At 42.1% G+C, this 27,243-nt stretch overlaps 2 protein-coding genes across 3 annotated transcripts; both read right to left on the reverse strand.

Moving 5' to 3' along the window:
• Positions 1-14,334: 14,334 nt before the first annotated feature.
• LOC112172847 (dirigent protein 23) lies at positions 14,335-17,616 on the reverse strand. 2 transcript variants are annotated; one of them, XM_040507617.1, is made up of 2 exons: positions 16,898-17,616; positions 14,335-16,867 (listed from the first exon to the last, which is right to left on the reverse strand). In XM_040507617.1, exon 1 carries the CDS (start codon positions 17,495-17,497, stop codon positions 16,937-16,939), a length of 561 nt encoding a protein of 186 aa, XP_040363551.1. In that variant the 5' UTR covers positions 17,498-17,616; the 3' UTR covers positions 14,335-16,867; positions 16,898-16,936. The 2 variants fall into 2 exon arrangements, with proteins under 2 accessions (XP_040363551.1, XP_024166110.1); XM_024310342.2 differs by having other exon boundaries at positions 14,335-16,862; positions 16,893-17,615.
• A 1,468-nt stretch (positions 17,617-19,084) lies between these two features.
• On the reverse strand, positions 19,085-19,932 carry LOC112174512 (dirigent protein 23). Its single transcript, XM_024312294.2, has one exon. The coding sequence runs from the start codon at positions 19,846-19,848 to the stop codon at positions 19,288-19,290; it is 561 nt and encodes a 186-aa protein (XP_024168062.1). The 5' UTR covers positions 19,849-19,932; the 3' UTR covers positions 19,085-19,287.
• Positions 19,933-27,243: the final 7,311 nt, after the last annotated feature.

A 27,243-nucleotide genomic window follows, 5' to 3' on the forward strand; every position in this document is an offset into this window, starting at 1 on the left:
CAATTTTCAAAAATAAATGATTTTATTTTATTTTATTTATTTTATTTTTTCTGGAAGGGTGTCAATCCATTAAGAGTAAATGTAGTTAACAACATATCATGACCCACCCTTTGCAGGGTATGTTAATATTGAGTTATGTAAAGCTACCCTAAAGCAACCTAGAATGAAACACAAGTAACCAAGATAATGCTAGGGTTTAAGACCAAAGTCTGCTATAACTTATTTTAAAAACCATAGGACCTCCCTACTCAGAAGGGGCTTTCCTAGGATCAGTACTAGCTGGCACCATTGTCATATCCTCCTCCACCGGAGTAGCACCGGCCTTGTCATCAACCATTTTCAAAGCACGCTTGACTCCACTAGCTAAAATGAACTTTCTCTTCTTCCTTTTCTATCCCTCACCGCAGATGATGCAAACTCCGACTTCAAGGAATTTAGATCCTCCACTTTTGGTTTGTTACGAGCTCCAAGTGGACGTCCCACCTTCTCGATCTTCTTAAGAGACACTATCAACATTCTAGCATGTTGAGGGAGTTCAAGGGCAGGCTTGAAGTTAGGGCATTTTTTTGCTCGTGATTATACATCATATTTTTCTTTCCGGATCTGATTTAAGAGTTGTGCTTCAATTAGATGTTGGAAACCTTGTTCAGGTTTTCCAAGAATTTTGTCCTTTGATTTAGTGCGCAAATGCCTGTTTCTTATTCCGATGTTTGGATCATTATTTGGAATTCCCTTATGATCGAGTCTGTCAAAGGGTTAACGTCCATGAAAATGAGGGCTGTATACCTTCGAATTGATGCTTCAGTTTTACGTTATTGATGTTGTACTGTCTTAATCATTGAAGACAAGGGGGTACAGCTTGGAATAGTTGAGATGGGATTATACTAACTGTTTGGCTCCAAAACTAGTATGGCTAGCAAATAGTCTCTTTTGATGTTGTGATTGCGCGAGCGTGCCAACACCATGGGGTGTAGTTGCCAGGGCGTCCCTTGACCTGACTTCTTAAATAAACGTTGTGGACGAGGAGAGCACCAACCTCGTCACCAGGTTCTTCCTTTTGCCTTTCGGAAAAGGACTTTCACCTTACGGATAAGGACTTGTGGTGTGATTTCTTGAGTTCACCGAATCAATACTTAACATTGTAGATTAAGCAGTGCAATCATTGGGAAGTAGGAGAAATCACAGTTTGCTAAAGCGTGACTTTAGCTTCGTTGGGTTGCGAGGACGTTACCCTTGCTTCCCTGGTTTCAACTAGGTTGAAGGTAGGTTTGCTCCGGAGAGACTTTGATAATCTGTGCGATTAGTTGATTAAAGAGTTGTTTTTTGTTGTTCAGTTTTAGCCTCTATATATAGGCTATTCGCTGCAGATTCTCCTTCCAAATAGGAGTGAAATAACTTCAAATGATATACTATATTTTAGGCCACAGTTATTGGCCTTGAATCGAATCAAAACTCTTATTAGTCTTGATAACTATCGTAGGCAACAATTAATGTTATTTGCCTCTTAACATAGCTGGAATATAGACAAAGTTAATTACCTCTTGGACGCAGACTGTTGGATATGCATGTTATATGGTACTGAAGGATGGCACAATTAAGGATAATTGTATCATTCCCTCAGCTCCACGTCTATTACACATTAATTGCATGGATAGCTTTGATTCCTTGCATATATATTAGTATTGAAGGATGATAGCCTTCCTTAATTGACCTGCCATGCAAGAGCAATTATATATATATATATAGAGGACCGTTTTGAAGAGGACGTCCGCAACCTAGAAAAAGTACGAACGTCCCTCCTCCGGCGTCTAAAAGGCTGCGATGGCTGCGCTGCTGTTGCTGGACGAACCCTCTGAACATCCCGGACCACTTTCCAGTTGGGTTGACTTGCTGGTAACTACTTTCCAGTCGACCTTGATCGGACTACCACTTTGCAGTCGACCACGCTGCCCAGACCTCAGACCTCGATCTCTTTGGCCTTTGTCTTCACTGCAAACTGGTCTGGGATGCATGTAGCCTCCGTCAGGCAAGAAGAGCGCTGCCGTCGGAGCTTGATCGCTGAGAAAGGAGAGACGTCCGCACTTTTTCTGGGTTGCGGACGTCCTCTTCAGAACATTTTCGTATATATATACAGATTTTATCCAGAGCGGAGCTCCACTTTGAAATTAACGTGTGAAGTTTGAGTTTTTGGTCACTTTTCAGTCGCATATCCACATCTCGACCGTTCAGTTTTTAGGTACTAGTGTATAGATCATCTTTGCAAATTTTCAGCCAAATTAATGATCGTTAAGGTATCTAACTCGCTTAAACCAATTGACGGATTGAATCTGTCAACCTGAACCGTACTGACTTTAAGACAATTATCAATGCCTTAACGATCATCATTTTGGCTGAAAATTTGCAGAGACGATCTATACACTAGTACCTAAAAACTGAACAGTCGAGATGTGGATGTGCGACTGAAAGGTGACCCAAAACTCGAACTTCACATGTTAATTTTGAAAGCGGAGCTCCGCTCTGGATAAAATATGTATATATATACATCCAGGGATCCTTTTTTTTTTGTCTTTTCTAGGGATAGGGCATTAGATCAAATTTTCAATCACATTTCATCATCTCAACCGTTCAGTTTTTAGGTCCTAATGTGTAGATCATTTATGCAAATTTTCAGCCAAAATGGTGATCGTTAAGGTATCAAACTAGATTAAATCAATGGACGAACCAAATCTGTGAAAGTTGAACCGTTCATACTTATAATCTTAAATCGTCATTTTGAATGCCTTAATGATAATCAATTTGGTTGAAAATTTGCAGAAGTAATCTACACATTAAGAACTAAAAACTGAACGGTTGAGATGTTAAAATATGATCGAAAAGTTGGTCAAATGCCCTATCCCTAGAAAACATAAAAAAATGGATCCCTCACAAGAAGGGCCCTGTATATATATATATATATATACAGGGCCCTTCTTGTGAGGGATCCATTTTTTTACAGATCCTATCCAGAGTGGAGCTCCGCTTTGAAATTACAATGTGAAGTTCGAGTTTTGGGTCACTTTTCGGTCTCATATCTACATCTCGACCGTTCAGTTTTTAAGTACTAGTGTATAGATCAGCTCTGCAAATTTTCAGCCAAATTGATCATCGTTAAGGTATCTAACTTGCTTAAATCAATGGACGAATTGAATCTGTCAACTTGAACCGTACTAGCTTTAAGGCAGTTATCAATGCCCCCCAAGTATCTTTGTTGGTTGACGAAGCATGATCTTCAATTGCAACTTTGGAGATGAAGATGAGCATAGATTGACTTTATCGCCAACTACCATGTCATAGAACATGGTGTCTTCATAATAATAAGCCACAAACTGGCTTTTGCATTTGACCACTTGTTGGTCTGAATCCTCCATATCAACAACTTAAAAGGACTTGAACTCCTGCATAAGATTTTTGGAACCAATAATGAAATTATGATTATCATCATACTCATCATAGATTGGCTCTGCATCGAGATCATACTTAGTCACCAAAGAGTGGTGAATTGATCTCTTCTTCAAAGATAGGCATATCAAATATTTATTTGGCTCTATACTCTTTCCAGGCATCATATTGAGACGCCTCTATGGACTGTTTAGTGTCATCATAGATAAATTTCTTGCAAGAGAAATTTGGAGTTGGATAATTATAAGCAAGAGTTAGCTTACCCTGATGGTACTCCAATTTACAACCGCAAAAGCTAAATTGGCCACTAAAATAATTGTTCTGACTATTCTTGCAACGTGGGTTGCAAATGTATCCTCCATATATATCAAAGTCACCGCCTGACCTTGAAGCACAGATGAAGAACTCCAAGTTGAATTGATTAATAAAGCCACAGATTGGCTTATAACTTAATTGATAATTAAGTTGGTCATGAACGTGACCCTCTTCAACATGACGTCTAGTACCACGGCCAAGGCTAGATTTATAATTAAGTGGACCAAGACTTAATTGGTCCTCTGCATGATCATGATGACGTCCAGCAACCGAATCACAATTGAATTGATCATGAACTTGCTTATGTTGATCAAAAGAATGCACATGGGCTGCATCTTGCCCCTATGCATCTGACCAGTATTCACATAAATGGCTGGATCAGTGGAAAAATCAACTATCTGTTTAGAGACAATTTTCTTGTCAGAAGAACATTCTTGTTGACCATCTTCTCCATAAGCAGCCTCTTGTAAGGCTGTGATTCACCAGTGAGCAAGCTAGTTTCTTCTTCTGCAACGGGCTGATCTAGATGAAGGTTTTTGCCCCTAGATTGATCGCCACCTGTAGGCAATTCAATCCCAGAAATACCATCTTCATGCACAGTTTCTGGACTTTACAAGAATTTCTCTTGCTTTGTGTTGATGGCATCATCTCACCTTGCTGCGAATCCACCTGAGAAGCTACGCTTTCTATCATTGCAGGCCGACTGGCGTCCTTCTTGGGCATGGTCGAGAACTCTGCTGTGGTGTTTGCGACATGGTGAGCAGCTTGTTTGTTGTTGCTCGAGAAAAGCTTCTGTGATTGCTCTCTAGCTTCTCGAGCGCTGTGCTCCATTTGCTCTTTAGCTAGCTTTCCAGAGCATTCTGGTAAATTCACTGGTCCAGATCACGAAAATTGTTCTCTGACTGTGCAATCGACTTGGCCAACTTTCCCTCGTATTTATCTCTGTTGATCTTCAGGATAGCGAGCTGTTCCTTAACGCTCACACCCACTGGAATGGGGAGAGGAACGAACTTGTCATCAATAGCAGTATCGCCAGTGACGGAAGCATTGCCCATCTTGTCTGTCTGTGAGTCTAGAGTAGAGTTTGTAGACACTTCTTCCTCAAAAAGACCACGACAAGCATCACTTTTATGCGGCTTGTAGCTGGAGGTCTTGTGTTTTGGGAAGTTTAGGAATTTTTTTGGGTAAAGATTTTCCCCTAGCTTCCCAATGATGGACGCAAAAAGACTCTAGTGTAGTCCCACTGGGTGTGCCAAAATGTTTGGCTCCAAAACCAGTCTGGCTGGCAAACAGTCTCTTTTGATGCTGTGATTTTGCGAGCGTGGCAACACTGTGGGGTGTAGTCGTCGGGGTGTCCCTTGACCTGACTTCTTATCCAAACGTTGTGGACGAGGAGAGCACCAACCTCGTCACCAGATTCTTTCTTCTACCTTTTGGAAAAGGACTTTCGCCTTACAGATAAGGATTTGTGGTGTGATCTCTTGCGTTCACCGAATCGATACTTAACGTTGTAGGTTAAGCAGAGAAATCACTGGGAAGTAGGAGAAAGCACGGGTTTGCTAAAGCATGACTTTAGCTTCGCTGGGTTGCAAGGGCGTTACCCTTGCTTCGCTGGTTTGAACTAGGTTAAAGGTATGTTTGCTCCGGAGAGACTTTGATAATCTGTGCGATTAGTTGATTAAAGAGTTGTTTTTTGTTGTTCCGTTTTAGCCTCTATATATAGGCTATTCGCTGTAGATTCTCCTTCCAAATAGGAGTGAAATACCTTCAAATGATATTCTATATTTTAGGCCACAGTTATTGGCCTTGAATCGAATCAAAACTCTTATTAGTCTTGATAACTATCGTAGGCAACAATTACTATTATTTGCCTCTTAGCGTAGTTGGAATATAGACAAAGTTAATTGCCTCTTGGATGCGAACTGTTGGATATGCACGTTATATGGTACTGAAAGGATAAAAGATGGCACAAATCCTTCCCTCTGCTCCACGTCCATTACACATTAATTGCATGGATAGCCTTGATTCCTTCCATATATATTAGTACTGAAGGATGATAGCCTTCCTTAATTGACCCACCATGCATGAGCAATTATATATATATATACACAGATCCTATCCAGAGTGAGGCCTCGCTTTGAAATTTCAGAGCGAGGTTAGGGTTTAGGGTCACTTTTCTGTTGCAAATCTACATCTCAACCGTTCAGTTTTTAGGTACTAATGTATAGATCATCTCTGCAAAATTTCAATGAAATTGATGGTTTTAAGGTATCTAACTCGCTTAAACCAACGGATGAACTGAATCTGTCCAACCTGAACCGTACTAGCTTTAAGGCAGTTATCAATGCCTTAACGACCATCAATTTCATTGAAATTTTGCAAAGATGATCTATACATTAGTATCTAGAAACTGAACGGTTGAGATGTGGATATGCGACCGAAAAGTGACCCTAAACCCTAACCTCGCTTTGAAATTTCAAAACGAGTCCTCGCTCTAGATAGGATATATATATATATATATATATATATATATTTATATATAACAAGATTATATATACCTTCCTTGATGATTGCGAGCAAGGCTATTGTTTCCTTACCCAACTGTTCGTGATCGCGTCCTTGACTGCAATATATGGGGAACCTTGATAATTACCTTGCATGGCTCGCGTAATCTCAGCCATATATGCAGATTGCATGTTTATCTTCCCATTTTGCTGTCTTGATAATCAACCAAACCACCATTAATTATCAAATCTTTTGATAATTACTAGTAAATTAAATCAATGAATATCCAGATTAACCTCGAGATTACTTGATCTCCAAATAGACTTTATTTAGCCTCTAAACAATATATTTTGAGCTTATCGAAAATATATAGTTTGGGTCACGGATATTGGCCCGTTCTCTTCGAGTCACTTCTGTCAGAAAAAAAATGTTAATTTTGGTTTCAAACACTACATGCATTCTTTGTTTCATGAATGTTCTAATTCAACTTTAGGTAAAGAACGATACACATTCCCTCGATTTTATTGCATCCAATATGTCTTATCATATCAAGCTTTATACTCGCATAATTTCTCCAACATTTCAGGATTTGTGATACTTCAACTTACAACAAGAACTTTGGGGAAATTCTAAAAATTATTTGAGGTACAAAGTCTAGAAAAATACTGAGTTCAAAGATTATTGAGGTAAAAAGTCTTAAGCAAGACAATGTAAGTCGTCGGTTTAGAATCTCCCAACTTTTCTTTGTGGACTTGTTTATTTGTTTTTCAATTTCAATAAAGAAACAATCAAGGAATGCTCTTGGACAAGCTGTGGCTGCTAGGATTGAAAGTGTGAATCCAGGTGGTTATTCCTAAACTGACTAGGAAAGCTTCTAGTGTGCTGCATAATTTGTTTAGTTCTTGTGCAGGTGCTTTGTTATGTGATTTTGTGATTGATCTTGTGTGCCATATGTTTTCTAACAAACGAGACATGGGTGAATCCCGTTTAGTTTTGTTATAATGCTGATTTCCAATTCTTGAACAACAATATCTTTGTCTTTATCAATGGAAGTCCAATCATGATCCAGACTAGTTTCATCTATATTACTTGATTTACTTCCCATGACTATGATTCCAGTACTCTAATTAATTTTTCCAAAATGGCTGCAACAAGTTGCAATGGAATGAATAAAATTAGTTAACTGAAAGCACAAGTGAATTAAATTATTTTTCAAACGTCTTCGGTTTTTGATTTATAGGTTTCCGAATTAAAAATCTGAATACAATGGGATCAGACTATTTTAGATGACCCAAACAATAATCAAACCAATTTATTCTACCAACCAATGCAGTCTTCTTTGCCGATGTACAAGAAAGAATTCAGAGACACGTTGAAACAACATACAACCAACAATGGCAGCGTATATATAACAAATAAGAAAAAAGGAATTAACATAATATTGTATCTGGCTTAGCACAAAAAAGGGGAAATAATTTTACCTTCGAGAATGGAAAGAGAGAGACTGGGAGAGATTGTAATGACTTCAAACTCGAACTGAAACTGAGAAGTAGATGTACAGAGACAATTGTTGAAAGATACAAATGGGGGAAGAAATAATTGAGATCTGCAATCATAGAGTGAAGTTTTACTATTCGAAGTCCCTTTGGCCGCTTGTTTCTTTTTGGCTTTTAATTCTGGCCACTAACTACATATCCAATGGCTCATGAGTGACCACATCAGCAATTTCTGAATATTATAGATGCAAAAGTTAGCTTTTCCAGGTTAACAAGACTTAACAGCTTTCATAGTTTTGTTTTTCGTCTCACCCCCGTCTATTATCTTCTTCCTTAACACTTCTCCTTACTTTCCAGAAGCCATTTGCAGGTAATGGAGATTAAGATATTAAGGACAAAAGAAGAAAGAAAAACAGTGAAAAATAAGTAATGTCAGATCCAACAATCATTGAAGCCATTTTAATTAGGGAAAAATGCACCAACAGTGTCTGGACACTGTGAGGACTGTCAAAATGATACCTGAACTTACAAAGTTATCAATGTGATACCTGGACTCATATTTTCGTATCAACGTAGTACCTACGACCAAATCCCGTCATGAATCCGTTAAATTTTACACGTGCAACGCACGTGAGGCCGAAAATGAGGGCAAAAAGATCGATTTACCCTCAAATTTTTTTTTTTTTTTCCTTTCTTTCTTTCTTCTTTTTTATTTATTTATTTATTTCTTCTTTTTTATTTCTTTCTTTCTTCTTCTTCTTCTTCTTCTTCTTCGGAGTTCTTCCCCGACGGCGTGAGTACGCCTTATTGTTGGACTGGTGTTGTGCTTGGGTTCTATGTGCTAGGTTCAGTGTTCAATTCATGGTGTTGAGGGCTCCAATGGCGGCCTGGAGAGGCTGTTTCGTTGTGGGAGATGAAGGTAAGTGGGTCGAAGGGCTGAGAGGAGAACGGGATCAGATCGGATCGCCATGGCTGCCGAAGTGGTTGGTTCGTTGTGGGAGATGAAGGTAAGTGGGTCGAAGGGCTGAGAGGAGTATGGGATCAGATCGGATCGCCATGGCTGCCGGAGTGGGATCTGGTTGCCGGTTCGATTGGGTTTGGAGACGGTAACGGACCGGGGGTGACGTTTGGTGGGGGTGGCTCTAGATTGGGTTTGGTGGGCGTTCGATTACGGCGGCGGCGGCTTGCAGTGACGGCGGCAGCATTACCAATGGTTTGGACAGGTTGCTGTTTCAATCTTCCATGGCCGCTGCTGTTGGTTCTGGCTACTTTTTCGATCAGGTATGCGGATTGTTGGAAAGAGACGCTCCAGATCGGGTTGGGTGGGCGGTGTTGGTGGTGGTGCACTGGTGGTGGCTGTTCAAGGGCGGTGGCGACCTGTGGAGGCGGCAGCAACGATAACAAAGAATGAGGTGTTGAAGAGGTCATCGATCTCGCGGCGGAAGCTGATAAGGCAGCGGGTCTCCTCCTGGATCCAATGCTCGGCAGCTTCTTCGGGGCGCGGACCTAGTGATCCTCGCCGCAGCTGCTGGTATTGCCACCAATTGAGGCAGACTGCCACCAATCAAGAACATGAACAATTGAGAATATGAACATGAAGAAATGTTAGGTTCATTCTTATTGGATTGGGATTTTGATCATGAAAAATTTTTGTTTTTTTGCTGGGTTTGAGAAGATGAACATGAAAAAATGTATTCATCTTTTATTACATTGATGGTTGCGGTGGTGTTGGCGAGGAGAGAGAGAAGAAATAAGAAAATTTTTTTTTTCTTAATAAAAATGTTTAAAAAGACAATTTTACCCTTAAATTTAACGGATCCGTGACGGAATTTGTCGTAGGTACTACGTTGGTACAAAAATATGAGTCCAGGTATCACATTGATAACTTTGTAAGTTAAGGTATCATTTTGACAGTCCTCATAGTGTCCGGACACTGTTGGTGCATTTTTCTCTTTTAATTAAGCAAAGTTATGAGATAACAACTATATATCTCTAAATTCTCTAATTTGAGTATAGATCAATTTCCCAAATGAACTCAAATCACCATTCCTCTATTTATTTCTTCAAATACAGAACACAGATAACCAAAAGCGTCTATAGTTCGAGTTGAGAGAGAGAGAGGTTTCGTTTTTTGTTTTCTTGTTGGATAGACGGCGTTAGTATATACGTTCTTGTTAACCTGAAAAATCTAACTTGTACATTTAATATTCAGAGAAGTTGCTGATATGGTTACTCATGAGCTCTTAGATATGTAATTAATGGTCAAGATTAAAAGTCAAGGAGAAACAAGGCTCAAAGGAAGCCAAGGAGAGGATCCGGATCCTTTACTATTATTGGCCTGAAGTTTACCTAGTCCTTACTGCTATAATTTTCAATTCTTGGATGTAGTAGGACTAGATAGACTTTGTGACTAGTTTAGACAATTTTCAACTACTTTTCTTCGTAAACCAAGGTCCCTAGCTAGAATCCTTTACAGTAGTCGGGGGGGGGGGGGGGGGGGGGGGGGGGGGGAATCTTATTAGAAGTTCACTTTGTATTCACAATAAAATATTGTTAAATGAACCACCTTTTTGAGTACCACTTGCATCCCACATGATAAGATGCATGTGGTATTCCACAATAACAAGATTAATAAGACTAGTATTCCACAATATCAAGACTAGTATTGGCAAAATTTGTGGCAGAAGCAATCCACCCCCCACCCCCCCACCCCCCCCCCCCCCAATCGGAAATTCCCAATTCCACCATTTAAAAAAAAGAAGAGAATAAACCACGCCAGTCTCGTTATTTCATTCAATAGTATATGACAACAACACTATATTCAACAACAGCGACACTAGCATCCGCAATATAAGTCCTTGCCATTGCAAATCCACGCGCCAATCAAAAATTTTCGGGTTATATCTACCGTTGGAAACTCTAGCCGGGAATGTTGCACGGAATTTACCCCAAGACAAATGAAACTGAAATTGAAAATTCCCGGTACCATGGACGATTGGAAACTCCCGCAAGAGATGTTAATTGCATGCATTGCATATCTCCTCAAGAGGCTTAAAATATTATAAAAAATTTAATTGATGTGGTAATGTTAATTAAAAGTTCAACATGCTAAATCTAAGCCAGTTGAGCAGTCAAAATGTGGTAGAAGTTGACAACGTAAGTAAAGTAACAGATATGAGAGGAAGAGGGTTGCGTCTCAGGTTTATGTTCATAAGCAATCCGACCATAGACAAGGCTATAGTTGTTGCTCCTACACCATCTAGAATGGATCGATTGTGGGCGGGACCCTTCTTTTGTTAAAAAAAATCATCGGTCACCGTTGATCATATGACTATTCAAATGGGCATGGATCAAGTTCCTAGTATAGATCGAGGAGAATGCATTTATTGTTACTATCAGGCAACAGCTTGAAGAGAGTGTATTAGTTCTCAAGAGAATGTCTTGCTATATTAGCTAATAAGTCTTGTGAGCCTGTCTTAGAAGACCATAATCATCTAGCCACTGAACCAATAATAGCTCTGAAGAATGCGTGTGAGGTTATGGAGAATGTTTTAAATGTAAATAATAGTGTTATTGTAACAGAGCATGATTCTGAGCCCATTGACACTTTGGTTGCTGATGATATGTATAATTTGCTTATGTAGAATCTCAGGCTCAAACCAAATTTTGTTGGGGTGCTTTGAAAAATGAAGAACTCTTTGGGCATCGTTGCTCTATTGAATCAGATTTCAATTTTGATAGTTCTTGGCTTGATGAAGACATGAATAACTTCGACGATTAGAGTCTTCTTCAGACTCTCTCAAAAGTTTATCACAAAAGATTGAAGACGGCATAAGTTCTTCAAGGTATCCTATAGTTATTTATTTTTTGAATAGGATTGATTTCATTAGTAATCAAGTCATGAAAATATGGCAGAGTCTAACAGAACTTACATAAGAAATACCGGGACAAACCGGATAACCTATCTTAGCCACAACTAAACTCATTAAAATCTGAAGGGACGCTTTTTGAATGGCAAGCTTGAACTAAACAAGAATAGTCTCGCTCTCTAAGGAAAATATATTCATCTAGTCTAATTTGTCAATCACGCAATTGTGGTACAAATATCAACTAGAAACGTCTTAGAAAAACTTATAGAAATTACCCCTACTTCAAAAGGCTTGAGTCTACAATATCTAATAACCTAGAGAAGTGAAGAAAGCATTGGTCCCTCCCCCTTAGGGTTAGAACCAGCACCATCCTTAGCCTCCTCAGTAGCCAACAACCTCGGCAACAGGTTGCTCCTCGGCCTCTTCTTGAAGGCCTGTAGTATATAGCCCTTCTTTCCAAAATTGAGCCCCCCACAAACATGCCCAATCAATGCCGGCCCACAGAGTGCCCCAAACCCAGCGACATCCAGCCCATCAACTTTATTCAGCCCGGTCAAGTTAGCAGTCAACCCTAGTTCAAAACTAGGGTTTTCCGTTGAGTTTGCCAAAAACTCTTTCCCGCAGTCGCACATAGGATCCGACCCAGCCACTGCTAGCGCAAAAGCGAGCCGCCTCGGCCCTCCTACCACCTCTAGAAAGCGCCGCAAACCTGTGGCACCACAACCCTAGTCAATGACGGCCCGACTCAATGCCACCAGCCACCAAGCTAGATCCCAAACTCAGCCAACCAACCCCGTCGCCACAAGGAAGAGCCAAATTGCCTTGAAACCTGCAGGAGTGGACACCAACGGTGCAGCTCCAATACAATCCGCCAAACGGTATCCAAACAACCACCCTCAACCGAGAATCGCCTCGATCAGAGCCTTCAAAAACCTTGGTTGAGATCCGTAGTTGCAGAAGAAACCACGGACTCTCCAAGCCCACATCACCATCTTCTTGCCTCTGCCTGGTCTAAAGAGCGCTGGACTCACCGCCGAAATCACGAAATCGAATTTGCCTTATCGAGTCACTCCGCAAGTGTCGAAGGCCCATTTTTCACCACTTGGAACAAGGTATATATCCTATATTTTGGTATTGCCTTTTGGATTCTAACTTTATGAAGATTGAATCACCAGATAATCCTTTATGGATTCTTAACATATTGTTTTGAAGTTAATTATGGGGTAAATTTGGTTGATTACTTGGGTCTTTTTGTTGAATCCATAACAATATATACATATATATATATATATATATATATATATATATATATATATATATAGGCCCCTTCCACTTAGGGATCCCTTTTGTGGGTTTTTCTAAGGATAGAACATTAGACCAACTTTTCGATCACATTTTGGCATATCTTAACCGTTCAGTTTTTAGGTCCTAATGTGTAGATCATTTCTGCAAATTTTCAGCCAAATCGGTGATCGTTAAGGTATCAAACTAGAATAAATCAATGAATGAACCAAATCTGTCAAATTTTAACAGTTCATACTTATAATCTTAAGTCGCCGCTTTGAATGTTTTAACGATAATTAATTTAGCTGAAAATTTGCAGAAGTGATCTACACATTTGGACCTAAAATCTGAACGGTTAAGATGTTAAAATATGATCGAAAAGTTGGTATAATGCCCTATCCCTAGAAAAGACCAAAAAAAGGGATCCCTCACTAGAAGCGATCTACATATTAGGACCTAAAAACTGAACGGTTGAGATATCGAAATGTGATCGAAAAGTTGTCTAATGCCCTATCCCTATAAAAGACCAAAAAAATGGATCCCTTAGTAAAAGGGCTATATATATATATATATATCACACACTCACAGATCCTATCCAGAGTGAGGCCTCACTCTGAAATTAACGTGTGAGGTTGGAGTTTAGGGTCACTTTTTGGTCTCATATCCACATCTCGACCGTTCAATTTTTAGGTACTAATGTATAGATCATCTCTGCAAAATTTCAGCCAAATTGATGGTCGTTAAGGCATTGATTACTGCCTTAAAGCCAGTACGGTTCAGGGTGGACATATTCAGTCTGTCCATTGGTTTAAGTGCGTTAGATACCTTAAAGATCATCAATTTGGCTGAAATTTTGCAGAGATGATCTATACATTAGCACCTAAAAACTGAACGGTCTAGATGTGAATATGAGACCAAAAAGTGACCATAAACTCCAACCTTATCGTCTATACATTAGTACCTAAAAACTGAACGGTCGAGATGTGAATATGAGATCGAAAAGTGACCATAAACTCCAACCTCATCGTTAAGGTATCGAAATAGATTAATTCAATAAACGAACCGAATCTGTTCAACCTGAACTGTTCGAGTTCATAATTGTAAATCGCAGTTTTAAATGTCTTAGTGATTATCAATTTGGCTGCAAATTTGTAGAGATGATATACTCATATGTACCTAAAAACTGAACGGTTAATGATCAAGACCTAAGGGCAGCTATGCAAGCCTTCTTTCAAAAACTAAACGGTTAAAATGTTGATATGCGATAACAAAATAAGTCTATTCAAGAAAACTCTTAAATTTTAAAATCTAAAGAAGTGCTTCTGTGCTTAGCATAGAATATATTTTATATACACACACACATTCGGGTCCCTCTAATCTTTCACTTTATCAGTTTCCACCTACCATATCTGGACTAACTCATCGCAATTATTAGGAACATGCTTGACCAACACAAAGACTAAACCACATTCATTCATTTGAAAACGAACCACACCGACCATTTTCATTCTTGCGTTCAATAATGCATAATTGCAACATTTATATTCCACGACAGCAACACTAGAATTAACAAGAAAAGTCTTTGCAATGGCAAACCCTCGGGCCAATCGGAAATTTCCGGTTCCACCTACAATCGGAAACTCTCGCGGGGAATGTTCCACTGCATTGCGCCCCAAGATAGTGAAACTGCTGCCATTGTGCTTCCCAGTTCCCACTACTGAGAACAAAGGTCACAGCCATAAGTAGACTGATTTCCCTCTTGGGATGCTATAGCCCCTGGCCTCCACCTAAGAGCTCTTGGACGTGAGTTCGGGTCCCTTGGTTAGCGGGTCGTCAAACATGGTGACTTGTCCAAACAAGGTGGTGGATGGCTTGACAGTCTTGGGTGGTGGGACTGCCATAACTGCCGTCTGGGCCGGCCCTGAAACTGTGTCGTGAAAGTAGAAATGGAGTTGGGTCAGCTTCGGTTTTGCTTTTGAAACCAGTGGTCAATTTCTCTGTTCTCTTCAATGATGACGCTGCTGCGCACTAAGAATAATGGCATGAATAAGGCTAATGAAGAAAAACTTTACCTTCATTTTTCTTTTTGTGAGCAAAGCAAATGAAAGGCTTTGGAGGCACTTTACAGGGAACCTGTGGAAGCATCAATCTTATCTGCTTGTTTTCTACCGTAAGCACTACCCAAAAGTAATACATATGCAGGCCACGAAACTACTAGTTGTCTAGTTGGCTCATGCCTGTTGGTCATATGGTCGCTATTCTATAGTAGGGTAGGACTAGAAAAGTGACATAAAGACGAAAAAAAGAGGAAAACAAATAATGGTGTGCTTTGGCATAATTGTTAAAAAGTGAAAGGAATTGAGTTACCAGTAAAGCAGATACAGGACAAGCTCCTTTAGATATAACAATGGTGGCTTTGGTTTAACGACCAGAATTAAGAGTCCGATTGGCTCATAGTAGTCTTACTAGCTAGGGATAATACTCTATACTCCTGTGAGTCCTGTCCAAATGAGTTCGGACATCTCCGTCGAAGTTCTCTAGACTATGCATATATATAATCCACATTTGTTATATTTTTACAACCAAACTGTATATACAAATAAAAGAATGATGCTGATATTAACATAAGAAAATTAGAGTAGTATTGAGATTATTATTTGATATAATTAATCAAACTAATCGGATTAAAAAAAAAAAAACTAATCGGATATTAGGGTTTATAAACGTAACACATGAAATACGAACACGTACAACTCATTACAGGAATTGCATGCCACTCTTGATCGATGCAGGCTAAAATCACGAAATGATTTCTCTACCTAACAGAAGATGATATTAGTGTTGTCTCTATGAAGGCAAAAAATTTGCATGATTTTTTGATTTGAGAGTTAAATGTCTCTTCAAAGTTATTACAAAGTACAAAACATATATACTTATTATGCATGGGAACACAAAAAAAATGAAGGAAGATATTTCATGATGAGCTCGATCGATATATGGGGTATTTTCTGGGGACGAATCATTCAATATCATAAAAAATTGAGGCTAATTGGTTCTCTTTGCACGATCCAATCACCTTTATTCATCAACCAAAATAGACTGAATGGTCACCTCCATTCATCTAGTGATTCATGCAAAGTGGTGAGGCAAAATATGCATTTTTAAATGAAAATGATTGATTGGGAATTGGTGGAAATTGAGAATTTTGAGCCCGATTAGTTGAAGCGGGGTGTGGAGTAGGGAATTATGTTAGAATTTATAGTTAGGATAGAGATTCGATCTGCTGTAATAATTTTTATTTATTAAACAAAAGAGATCGAACTAGAAGAATAAAGTGAAATTTCACATAATTTATTAAATACATTGAATATAGAATATTTAAATCATCAACCGAAATATATTATGCTAAAATAAGTACAGTAATGGTATTATGTCATTAGACCCCAATACACAAAATGACATATATTGACACTAAGTGATCATAAGAGAGATGAAATAAGTAAAAAAGAACATCACAGAAATTTAAAGCAAAACAAGCAACTAGTTTAAATTGACCCAACAAATGAAAGGAAAATACACACAAGATGACATGTGTTGACACCAAATGATCATAGGAAAGATCAGAAAAGTAAAAAGGAACATCACAGAAATTTAAAGCAAAATAAGCTACTCAGTTTAAATTGACCCAACAAATGAAAGGAAAATACACAGAAGATGACATATGTTTTTTTTTTTTGATAAGCAGAAGATGACATATGTTGACACTAAATGATCTTAGGAGATCGAGATGAGATAAGTAAAAAGGAACATCATAGAAGTTTAAAGCAAAACAAGCAACTCAGTTTAAACGGACCCAACAAATGATAGGAAAATACACACAAGATGACATATATTGACACTGAATGATCATAAAAGAGATGATATAAATAAAAAGGAACAACACAGAAATTTAAAGCACAACAAGCAACTCAGTTTAAATCGACCCAACAAATGATAGGAAAACTAAAAGAAAAGTTCAAAGAGCTAGCTCTAGTGAACTACAGTGACATTGTATCCAACAACTGCATCGCCAGCTGTGGCATTTACCCAATGCGTATGGGCAATTGCATAGCCACGAGCCAACCGGAAAACCCCAGTTCCACCCACAACCGGCAACTCCCGAATTGGGTTCGTGATCGGGTTCTTTCCAAAAATACTAATGGAGCTACCATTGTACGTACCGTCCGAGAACGCAAAGCTCATGGCCATAATCAGGCCAAGTTCCTGCTGGCAGGATGACCCGTATAGCCCTTGTGCCCGGCCTACGAGCTTGGAATTGGGGTCGGGAGTCTCGGTGAGCGGGTCATCAGCCATGAGTAAAGCCCCGAAAAGTGTCGGAGACTTTTCGGTGTCGGAAGCTTGAGCCACACGTACGGCACTAGGGTTCTTCCCACTGACTGTGTCGTGGAAGTAGAACTGGAGGTTGGTTACTGTCTCCGATGGCGTCGCTTCCTTTGTTGCCTCCACGGACTCAGCCCACTTCGCTTCAGTGAAGGACACCACCAAGGAGATGAACACCATCAGCACCAGATGTAGAGCTGTGTTTGCCATTTGGATCTGATTTTTCTCTAGCTTTCAACTGTCCAAAGAAAAAGGAGATGATGTACGTCTGGGACGCGTGGGATATTTGTGGTCCGCAAAGAGGTCTTAAATCACGGGAAAGTTTATGGAGTGTGCAAGTTCCTATATGGGGCCATCTTCTTCCTAGAGAGTTTGATATTACTCGTGAGAGAAAGAACAAAAAAAAAAAACAAAATTAACTATACAGACCCAAATGAAAAATTCACGTACTTTTTCTTTATGGGATTGGAACACTATGGTGCCAATTTGGGTGATTGAAACACTGAAAATTATTCTATGCACCGACGGTGCAAATGACCTAACACTTATAAGATGATCTAAACCCTTGATATTTATAATTAATATTTTTATTAATAACCTAAGAGTGTATTTAATATATTCTAACCATCCATTTATGTAAGTGCAAGTGCACGTCAGTGCACTGAATCATCCCCCTTAAAACACTAGGGACTAATTTGAGAGGGTGAACGATGTGGTTTTGTGTGTTGATTTACCATTGTTCTTGTTTTAGTGGTGAGCAGAATTGAAATTGGTGGGTGAGGTTTGTTATTGATGGGATTGAAGAATCAAGAATTAATGCAAGGTATTGTTCTCTTCTTTTTGTTATATTGAATTCTCTAGTATTTTGGATTTAGGGGAAACTGATTTGTTCTATGATGAAAATTAATTATGACAGGTTCAATCGACGGTAGGCGCCCGTGGTGATGTGATGGCAGTGTGATCTGTGACAAGTTGGTGGTGTTGGACTTGCAGCTTCCTATTTAAGCGAGTTGGGTCTAGCTAGTAGAAAGATATGAATTGTAGCACGAAAAAAATACGCGCGTGCGCTGTAGGAGTCATACTCTCAACAATCAACATATCCAAATAATATATATTAATATAGCACTTGGTGACTCACAAACTTGATTCTTAATCAACCTCAGAGCAAAATTTTGATATTTAATTTAACTCTAATTCTCTAGCAAAAAAAAAAAAAAAAAAAATTCACTCTTAATTAGCTCTTCAAAGCTATTGAAAAGTGCAAAACCGGTCCCATACAATATGTGAAGCGCAGACAACAAATATATTCAACTGAAAGTGAGAAATACCATGATGATGAGGCCAACAGAACTTGTGTGACTTGTGCTCTGTTCCACAACCAAAGAAAGCAGAAAGATATGAAGTTATGAACTGTTGCACGAAAAAGATATGCGGGTGGACAGTAGAGAATTAAAAGAACATAGATTATTTAGGAAAACATGTGGAAAACAAAATGATTTGTTGATTAATTGAGGGACAAATTCTGCCACAAGGCCTTGTAGGGCTAAGTGGTTTCAAATCATTGGCCTGTATTTGCTGCTGGTTATATTAGGTTAAAAAGAAAACATGATTATTTTGTTCGTTAAAAGAGATCAACTCTGTTTGCTAATTTACAAATTTTAGTTTTTTTTTTTTTGAAATTATTTGACGCGTTTTTTGAGTTGTAAAATTTATTGTTTTTCATAGAAATACTTGGCATGGCTCATTAGTTCCCTAGAAGAAGCACTTCAAGTACTTTTGCAAAAACTACCGAAAATATTTACTAAGAAGATGTGGTTCAAACAAAAGAGCTTCCAATGAAAGTGCTACATAACAGAAACTGTCTAAGCCATATTACATATCATAGACTAAATTCATAGAAGAGATCATACAACATTAGAGCAAACAATATGCAATAGATTCAAGTTCAAATTTACCCAACAAATGAAAGGAAATCTGAAACAGAAAATCGTACAGTAGCTCTAGTGAATCACAGTGACATTGTATCCTACAATTGCATCACCACTAAGATCAAACCAATGAGTATGGGCAATTGCATATCCACGAGCCAGCCGGAACACCCCAGTTCCACCCACAACCGGCAACTCTCGAACTGGGTTCAGTGCCGGGTTTTTACCAAATATACTAATGGAACTACCACTGTATGGACCATCCGTGAACGCAAAGCTCATAGCCATAATCAGGCCAAGCTGCTGCTGGCCGGATGACCCGTATAGCCCTTGTGCCCGACCCACGAGCTTGGAATTGGGGTCGGGAGTCTCGGTGAGCGGGTCATCGGCCATGAGTAAAGCCCCAAAAAGTGTCAGAGACTTATTGGTGTTGGAGGCTTGAGCCACACGTACGGCACTAGGGTTCTTCCCACTGACTGTGTCGTGGAAGAAGAACTGGAGGTTGGTTACTGTCTCCGACGGCGTCGCTTCCTTTTTGGCCTCTACTGACTCGGCCCACTTGGCTTCTGTGAATGCCATCACCAAGGAGATGACGACCATCATCATCAGAGGCGCAACTGTGTTGTTTGCCATTTTCTGCTTGATTTCTGTCGTGTCTTGTTTGTCCAAGGAAAAAGGAGATGCATGTGTGGATGTTTCGGTCTGCAGATTATAAGGGCCGAGGATTCGATGTTGTTGAACTACCCACCGCAGGACTTGGGAAGTATAATGCATGGGGCCAACTGCTTTACCAGTGAGTTTGACTACGCGTGAGAAAAAGAAGAACCAAGTAGAATATGGATTTGCCAATTTTGGTCGTTGGTTACAACCAAATACATAACTTCATAAGGTATATAATGTCTGTTTTCATTACCTAATTGTTTGTAATAATTTACGGTGAGTCATGTGTTTAAGTTAGTCACTGAGGTATATTCATCCATGTTAATCTTGTTATGAAAAGTACCAAAAAAATTAGAAAATTAGAAAATTTCTAAAAAGTGTGATTACTGATTTTCATATCCATTAATGATTAGAAGATTTTTCTGAACAGATATCTCTTTCAATCTAATGAAGCTGTTTGGCTCCAAAACCAGCTGGTGTGCAAACAGTCTCTTTTGGGCGAGTGGTTGCGCAGGCGTGCCAGCACCGCGGGGTGCAGTCGTTGGGGTAGTCCCGTGACCTGACTTCTTCTTCAAGCGCTGTGGACGAGGAGAGCACCAACCTCGTCACAGGGTTCTTTTCTTGCCTTCCGGAGAAGGACTTCTTGCCTTATGCGGGTAAGGGCTTTGGTTGTGGTCTCTTTGCGTTCACCAAATCGATACTCAACGTTGAAAGGCTGAGCAGAGCAATCACTGGGAAGTTTGAGAGAAGCACGGGTTTGCTAAAGCGTGACTTTAGCTTCGCTGGGTGCGAGGGCGTTACCCTTGCTTCGTTGGAAGTAACAGTGGCGGTTGTGCTCGCAGTCGGCTCCTGGGGAGACTAGGACTGGAAGTACGGTCGCCGGGTTGAACTGGTGAGGCTGACAGTCGGCTCACGAGGAGACTAGGACTGGCGGGCGGTCACCGGGTTTCAACGAGGTTGAGGGTTTGCTCCGGAGAGGCTTTGTAATTGCTGGGATTGATTGATTTGAGAGAGGTCTTTCTGTATTGTCTTTAGCCTCTATATATAGGCTATTGCAGATTCATTGTCCAAATAGGAATGAAATACTATATTTTAGGCCACAGTTATTGGCCTTGAATCAAATCAAAACTCTTAATAGTTTTGATATCTATCGTAAGCGATAATTAATGTTATCCGCCTCTGTCGTCGCTAGAATGTAGGCAAGTATCGGCCAGAGAAACATTTTGCCTTTTAGAATCCTAGACGTGATCGCTGGATGCGAGCAGTAGGATACGCACGTATTAAGTGCAAATATATCTTCGCGCCCTTCTAAGCGCTCAAATCTTCATGCAATTAATGATGATATCTCCTTATGAGATATGGGATAAGCAGCATCACGACCCAAGTCCATGTAATCCCATTTTGGGCCGCAAGTATCGGCCCACTGGCTCAGACCCACTAAAGGATTTTGCCAAACTTACTTTTGGGCTCAAACATTGCCCCCCAGGCCCCGAAATCAGGCCTGCTAAAATGCAACTGATTGAAGGGGACTTAGAAAGAAGCGTCGGTCGCTTGAAACGATACCATTAATAAGGGTCACGTCCCTTCATTTGTGAAACGCTTTCTGTCGCATCGTTTCCCTCACAAAATTCTTTATTTAAACTCACAGCCGCACTCATCTCTGCTCTATCTTCTTTGCAAACGACCCAGAAATGGCTCCCCCTAAGAAAATTGTCGTCGATCAGGAAGAAGAATTGAACGAAATGGCTGCTCGGACCTGGGGCACCAGTATCGGGGCTCGCATTCATCTAGAGACCACTATTCACCGACCCCTACTCCTTCGTTTTTCCAATCACCACACCGGATTAGGCCCAGCACCGCAAGGTGTTATCCCAAACGATGCTATCGCTATGTACGGTCTTCCTGTCCGACGGCCCATTCTAGTCCTCCGAAGGACTCCCGGAGACTTTAGCGGTTGGGGTGTCCAAAACCATCGAGCCAAGATAGGGAATTGGCCATCCTCCATTAGTGCGCAGGAAACCTCTTGGTATCGCGAGGCGCGGGCGCGAGATCTAGGTCGCTGGAATGCTGCGGGTATCACCCATGCTATTGATTTGTGCTTCCACCTTCCTCGCGGTGGTAATCGCTCGCCACTTGCTGCTTTCCTCTGTTTCTGGAATACCTCCACCAACACATTTGACTTCAGATTTGGTCAAATGAGCATTACCCTGTTGGACATCCTTGCCATCACTGGCCTTCCCATCGATGGCGAGCCGTATGTGCATGGTCAATTTGACTCGACCAATTTCACTTTGACCATGGCCCAGCAAGGCCGCAGCGCTCATAGTGGTTCATACCCAAGATGGCTGGCATATTACAGCCGGGAACACAATGCGACCGGAGGAATCGCTTTCCTTGAGTATTGGCTCTGTAAATTCGTATTCTGCACCTCCTCCTGCAAGCCCACTGGTACCTGGACCTATTTAGCAACGGCTCTCTACAACGGCCGCAACATCGGGCTCGGACAACCGGTCTTGGGCGCTATTTATCGCATGCTGTACCAAGCGACGATGCACCCCTTTGAGACCAACATTTCCGGACCCTTCTGGATCTTGGACTTCTGGATCCAGACCTACTTCCCATTCTTCCGCCGCGAAGATATCCTGCTATCTCCGCCGGTCGATCAACTGTTAGGTCGATGGTTTTGTTGCGAGGACAAGTACTCATCTCCCCCTACTCTGAATGCTTTTCTTATCTGTACTTGCTAGACGACATGCCATACTGTGATTTAATTCTGGGGAGACGATTCCCTTCTGTGTTACAATATGGATTCCTCCCTGGCGATCCTCGTTATCCCGACCGCGCTCGCCTGGCGTTCCGCCGCGCCATCTCTTGTTCAGACATTCGGCTCGCTACCGAGGAACTCAGCTATGAGCTCTACGCTCCTAACCATTTCGCCCGCCAATTTGGCCTTGTCCAATTGGTACCAATCCCTCCGTATGATGCCTGGAACTACAACACTTCCTGGAGAAGATTCGGTCCACCTTCCGGGCCCCCACCGGCACAAAGTATGCTCGTGCTGGTCGACCTTCCCGATTGGGCCCAAAGCCTAGAGGCTGTCGACGGAACTGAAGAAGGGTATGAGATTTGGTGGAAAGAAGTCTCTGTTAACTGCTGGACTCAACCAGATGACGAACTCTTCGCTACTCTCTTTGGCGAGCTCAGGAACCCATACCCCACTGATATTGAAGTGCTCGCTCGCTTTTCTGAAGACGCCAACAGGCCTCGACCCCTCCAAGTGGTCAGGCCTACGCGAGTTCCTCGCCCGGCCCAGGCTGGCATCGTAATTCTTGAACCACCTCCGGAAGTAAGTACTGCAACTCTAATTTCTGCAGACTCCTTCTTTGTTTCATTTACTCATTCTTGTTTGTATTAGGGGAGTGCGCCGCGCCCTGGCCGCCGCACAAACTATGCTTCACCGGCCGCTGGACAGACTGGAAAACAAAAAGCAGTACTTGCTGAAGCTACAGCTGAGGGCTCTTCTTCCTCTTCTGATGACGACGATCTACAAACCGTAAGCACCCTTTGTCTTCAGGACCAACTTTGTGATTTGAATGCTAATCTCTCGCTTCTCCCAGGTCGTGGCTGCTATAGCCCGCAAGCGTAGTCGCTCAGATGCTCATACTGGCACCTGGGAAGAAGATGAACCGATGGCCGACCGGCTGGTAAGAAACAAAGAGCCTATGTTAGAAATTATCCCTGTCTCTGCCCATGTTTCACACCCTTCTCCTTTACAGGTTCGTCGCAGACCATCCAACCATGCCGGAGAAGGCTCTTCATCCGCCGCTCAAGGGACAAACGCTTCGCGAGCGCCAACATCCGTGGGACCTGAAAATCTTCCACCTCCCATCAGCACTGATGGCGGCTCAGCCTCTATCCCTGTACAGATCATAGAAGATAGTTCCGATGAAACGGAAGAGAATGCGCCCCTTCCGGACGCATCGACTGAGGAACTGCTCGCTACACAACCACCAGCACTCGCATCACCTGATCGCAATCCTGATGAGGAAGCTCAGGAATCCATGCCAGTAAACGTCTCATGCGAGGGTCCTGTGGCAGAGGTATTCTTAATTGAAAATTGGTGCCTTAGTTCTTAGTCTTCTTGTACACCTGACCGTCTTTCCTTTTGCAGAGTGACGTCCCTGTTGAGGAGGTCGCTGTCCCTGACCCTGCTGAGCCTGCTGATGACGGCATGGCGAATCAAGAACCTGCCCCCCAGATTCCAGAGATAGTTGCTGATATGGATGCAGTACCAGAACAAGTTGCGGCCCCGACCATCGAACCTCAAGTAGGCCCTGCTGCTGCTACCGCTGACGCAGACATCATCGCTGCAGTTCCTCCTCCTGAGCCTCCTAATAGGCTGGAAAGACTTGTTCGCGTACTCGAAGTGGCTCCCCCGAGGGTCGCGGATGAAGCGAGGGACAATCTGCAGCGACTCCTGGGTCCTGACATTTTACTGCCGGGCGCAGCTGCCAGAGCTCAAGAATATCTGATGGTACTTCGCCGCGAACGCGCCATCGCTGAAGATGAATTCGTTGAAGTATATGAGCTCTTGCAAAATCTTCCTGCAAGGATCAAAGATAGGACGACCGCGGCCGCGCAGGCCAGGCAGGTTCAGGTTCACTATCACGGCCTTGCACAACAAGCAGAAGTATCTCGCGACTCTCTAAGCGATCAAGCGATTCGCGTTAGGGATCTGAGAATCTCACAGAACCACCTTCGGACCCACATTCAGGATCTCCAAACCCAACTAATCGAAGCCCAGGCCCAACTAGTGACGGTCACAGCCCAACTGGCGCAGGAGGAGCCTCAGATAGAACAACCCCTAACGGCGCTAGAAGCAATGTCTCAGAACTTGGCTCAAGCGCGCGAAGCAGTTCGACAAGCAGAGCACGCTGCTGCCGACGCTAGCTTTCGTCTGGATGAGCACTTGCTTCGCTTGACCCATGCGGGTCGAAAACTTTAGGCCTCCTGTTTTAGGCCCATTTTACTTTGTATAAGGATATGTTTAATATATACAATATTCAGCCCGCTTTGTTCGGCCCAAATATCACTTAAGGTTTGCCAATTAATGAAAAGCAAGACCGTTGAAAAGATAATCCTAATTTGGGCGGTTGCTTTCTTGGAGACCGTCCTGCTTCCCACGCGTTTTCAATATCTTCCATTTCCGAGATAATCGCATTTAACCGCATTGATTCTCTTATTGATGGCGTTGAAAGCGTCTCAACTGCCTACCGCACGGTGTGAGATCAACCCTATAAATACCAGCTGCCAGAGAAGAGCGATAACCCAACCACCATGTTTCTTCCAAAGATGAACTCGCCAGCCCTGTTGCTTTTCCTCCATTTTCTAAAGTCTTCCCACCGTAATCTCACCCTTAGCCACAGATTCTTAGGCTTCATGGCTTAATCTCAAGACCTGGTTAGGCCTCATGGCCTAATCTCAGGTCCAGCGGCGTGTCTTTGGTTACTGAAAATCTGGATGAACTTGCCAGTCTCAGTTAAACCGAAGAACACGCCGCGCTCCTAACGCGGCAGAACCAAATTCTGAGGAGTCCAACTTTTCAGATTGCCTGCGCGGAGCAAACGGAGGAGGGGAGGAAGGCCACTTTGAGGCTTTCCTTTCTGCCTCCGCGGTCTATCTCTGGGGCCTGGGCACGCACTTTCTGATTTACCCCAGGAGGTAGATGTGGTTGTGAGTCCCGCCTGCTCTGGAGCCCAACTCCGCCTGGAGGAGAGGCCCCAGCAGGGGAGTGAAGGCCCTCTTTTTCCTTCTTCCTCCAGCATCGATGACAGCAGCGGCGACTTAGATGGGAGGAGGATCTGATCATAGGGGAAGAATGCTCTGAGGTGGTAGCGTCTAGATCCTTCTCCACACGGCCACGGCGAACACTTTAAACTTTCATGTCTGTAGCTCGCATGTGAACCTGTATTGCTCTATTCTGTTGTATGCTTCTGGCCGCAAAGCCACTTTATGAATAAAAATGCTCGATTTAAATAATCCAAAATGAAAGCCTCTTGTATAGGCCTTTGTATTTATTCTTAACACGTTTTGTCAAGATCATGAATAACAACCTAGTAACTGATAACATGAACTATAATCATAAACAAAACCTCTTGTATAGGTTCTTAAAATGAAGCCTCTTGTGTAGGCCCTAATAGATATTGAGATGTTGCCCCCCAATGTTCAGCGGGGAGCAGAAACAAAACAGAAAGGCCACAGAGAAAAGGCCGAATAACCATAACGCTGCGAGCCGATGAAGATTAAGGTTGCCCCCCAGTCGGAGTAAAAACAGAATCGGGAGGATCGTCAAACTCCCAGACACTGGGATAATATTTTTTCAAAAACCGACCGTTAATAGGGTTGCGATGGATAGCGCCGTCGATGTCTTTGAGGTGAAAAGCACCGCGCTCCAATATTCGGTGGATAACAAAGGGTCCCTCCCATCGCGGCGTCCATTTACCGTGACCGGTGACCTTTTCACCCAGGGGTAAAATGGCCTTCCAAACGAGGTCACCGTCTTTGAAACTGCGACCCCGCGTCCTCTTGTCATAGGCGCGGGCGATACGCTGCTTGTCCATCACCAAATTGTCCAAAGCGGCCAAGCGCTGCTCGCTTAAGTCTTCGTGCTCCTGCCACATTGCTTGAACATAGTCCTCACCAATCAAATGATGCTGTTCTTGGACTCGTAAGGAATGCACATTAATTTCTAATGGTAAGACAGCGTCATGTCCAAACATAAGCGCGAACGGCATCGTGGCGGTGGGGTTACGTTTAGAAGTGCGATAGGCCCAAAGTGTCTCGTACAAAGTATCGTGCCACTGTCTAGGATTCTCCACCAACATCTTCTTTAGTAAGGTGATGATTATCTTGTTGCTTGCCTCCGCCTGGCCATTAGATTGAGCATAATATGGAGTACTATGGGTGAACTGAATGCCAAAGTCATGCACCAGCTCTTCAACGGGCCTCCCATGAACGCTGCCCCCCTGTCCGACACCAGCACTTCAGGTATGCCAAACCTGCAGAGAATATTACGGAAAATAAACTGGCGAATGGTAGTGCCGGAGGCCTCCTTTAGAGGTTCTGCTTCAACCCATTTCGTGAAGTAATCAGTGGCGACAATGATAAACTTGTGCTGTAGGGAAGAATGAGGATGGATCATCCCGATCAAGTCCAGCGCCCAGCCTCGCGCAGGCCAAGGTTTAATGATAGGTTGCATAGGGATGTTAGGAACATGCTGGACAGGACCGTGTGCTTGACAATCCGCACAGCCTTTGGCGAATGCAATACAATCCTTCAAAATGCTGGGCCAATAATAACCATGACGTC

Source organism: Rosa chinensis, chromosome 6, assembly GCF_002994745.2.
Source record: "Rosa chinensis cultivar Old Blush chromosome 6, RchiOBHm-V2, whole genome shotgun sequence".
Classification (NCBI taxonomy): Eukaryota; Viridiplantae; Streptophyta; class Magnoliopsida; order Rosales; family Rosaceae; genus Rosa; species Rosa chinensis.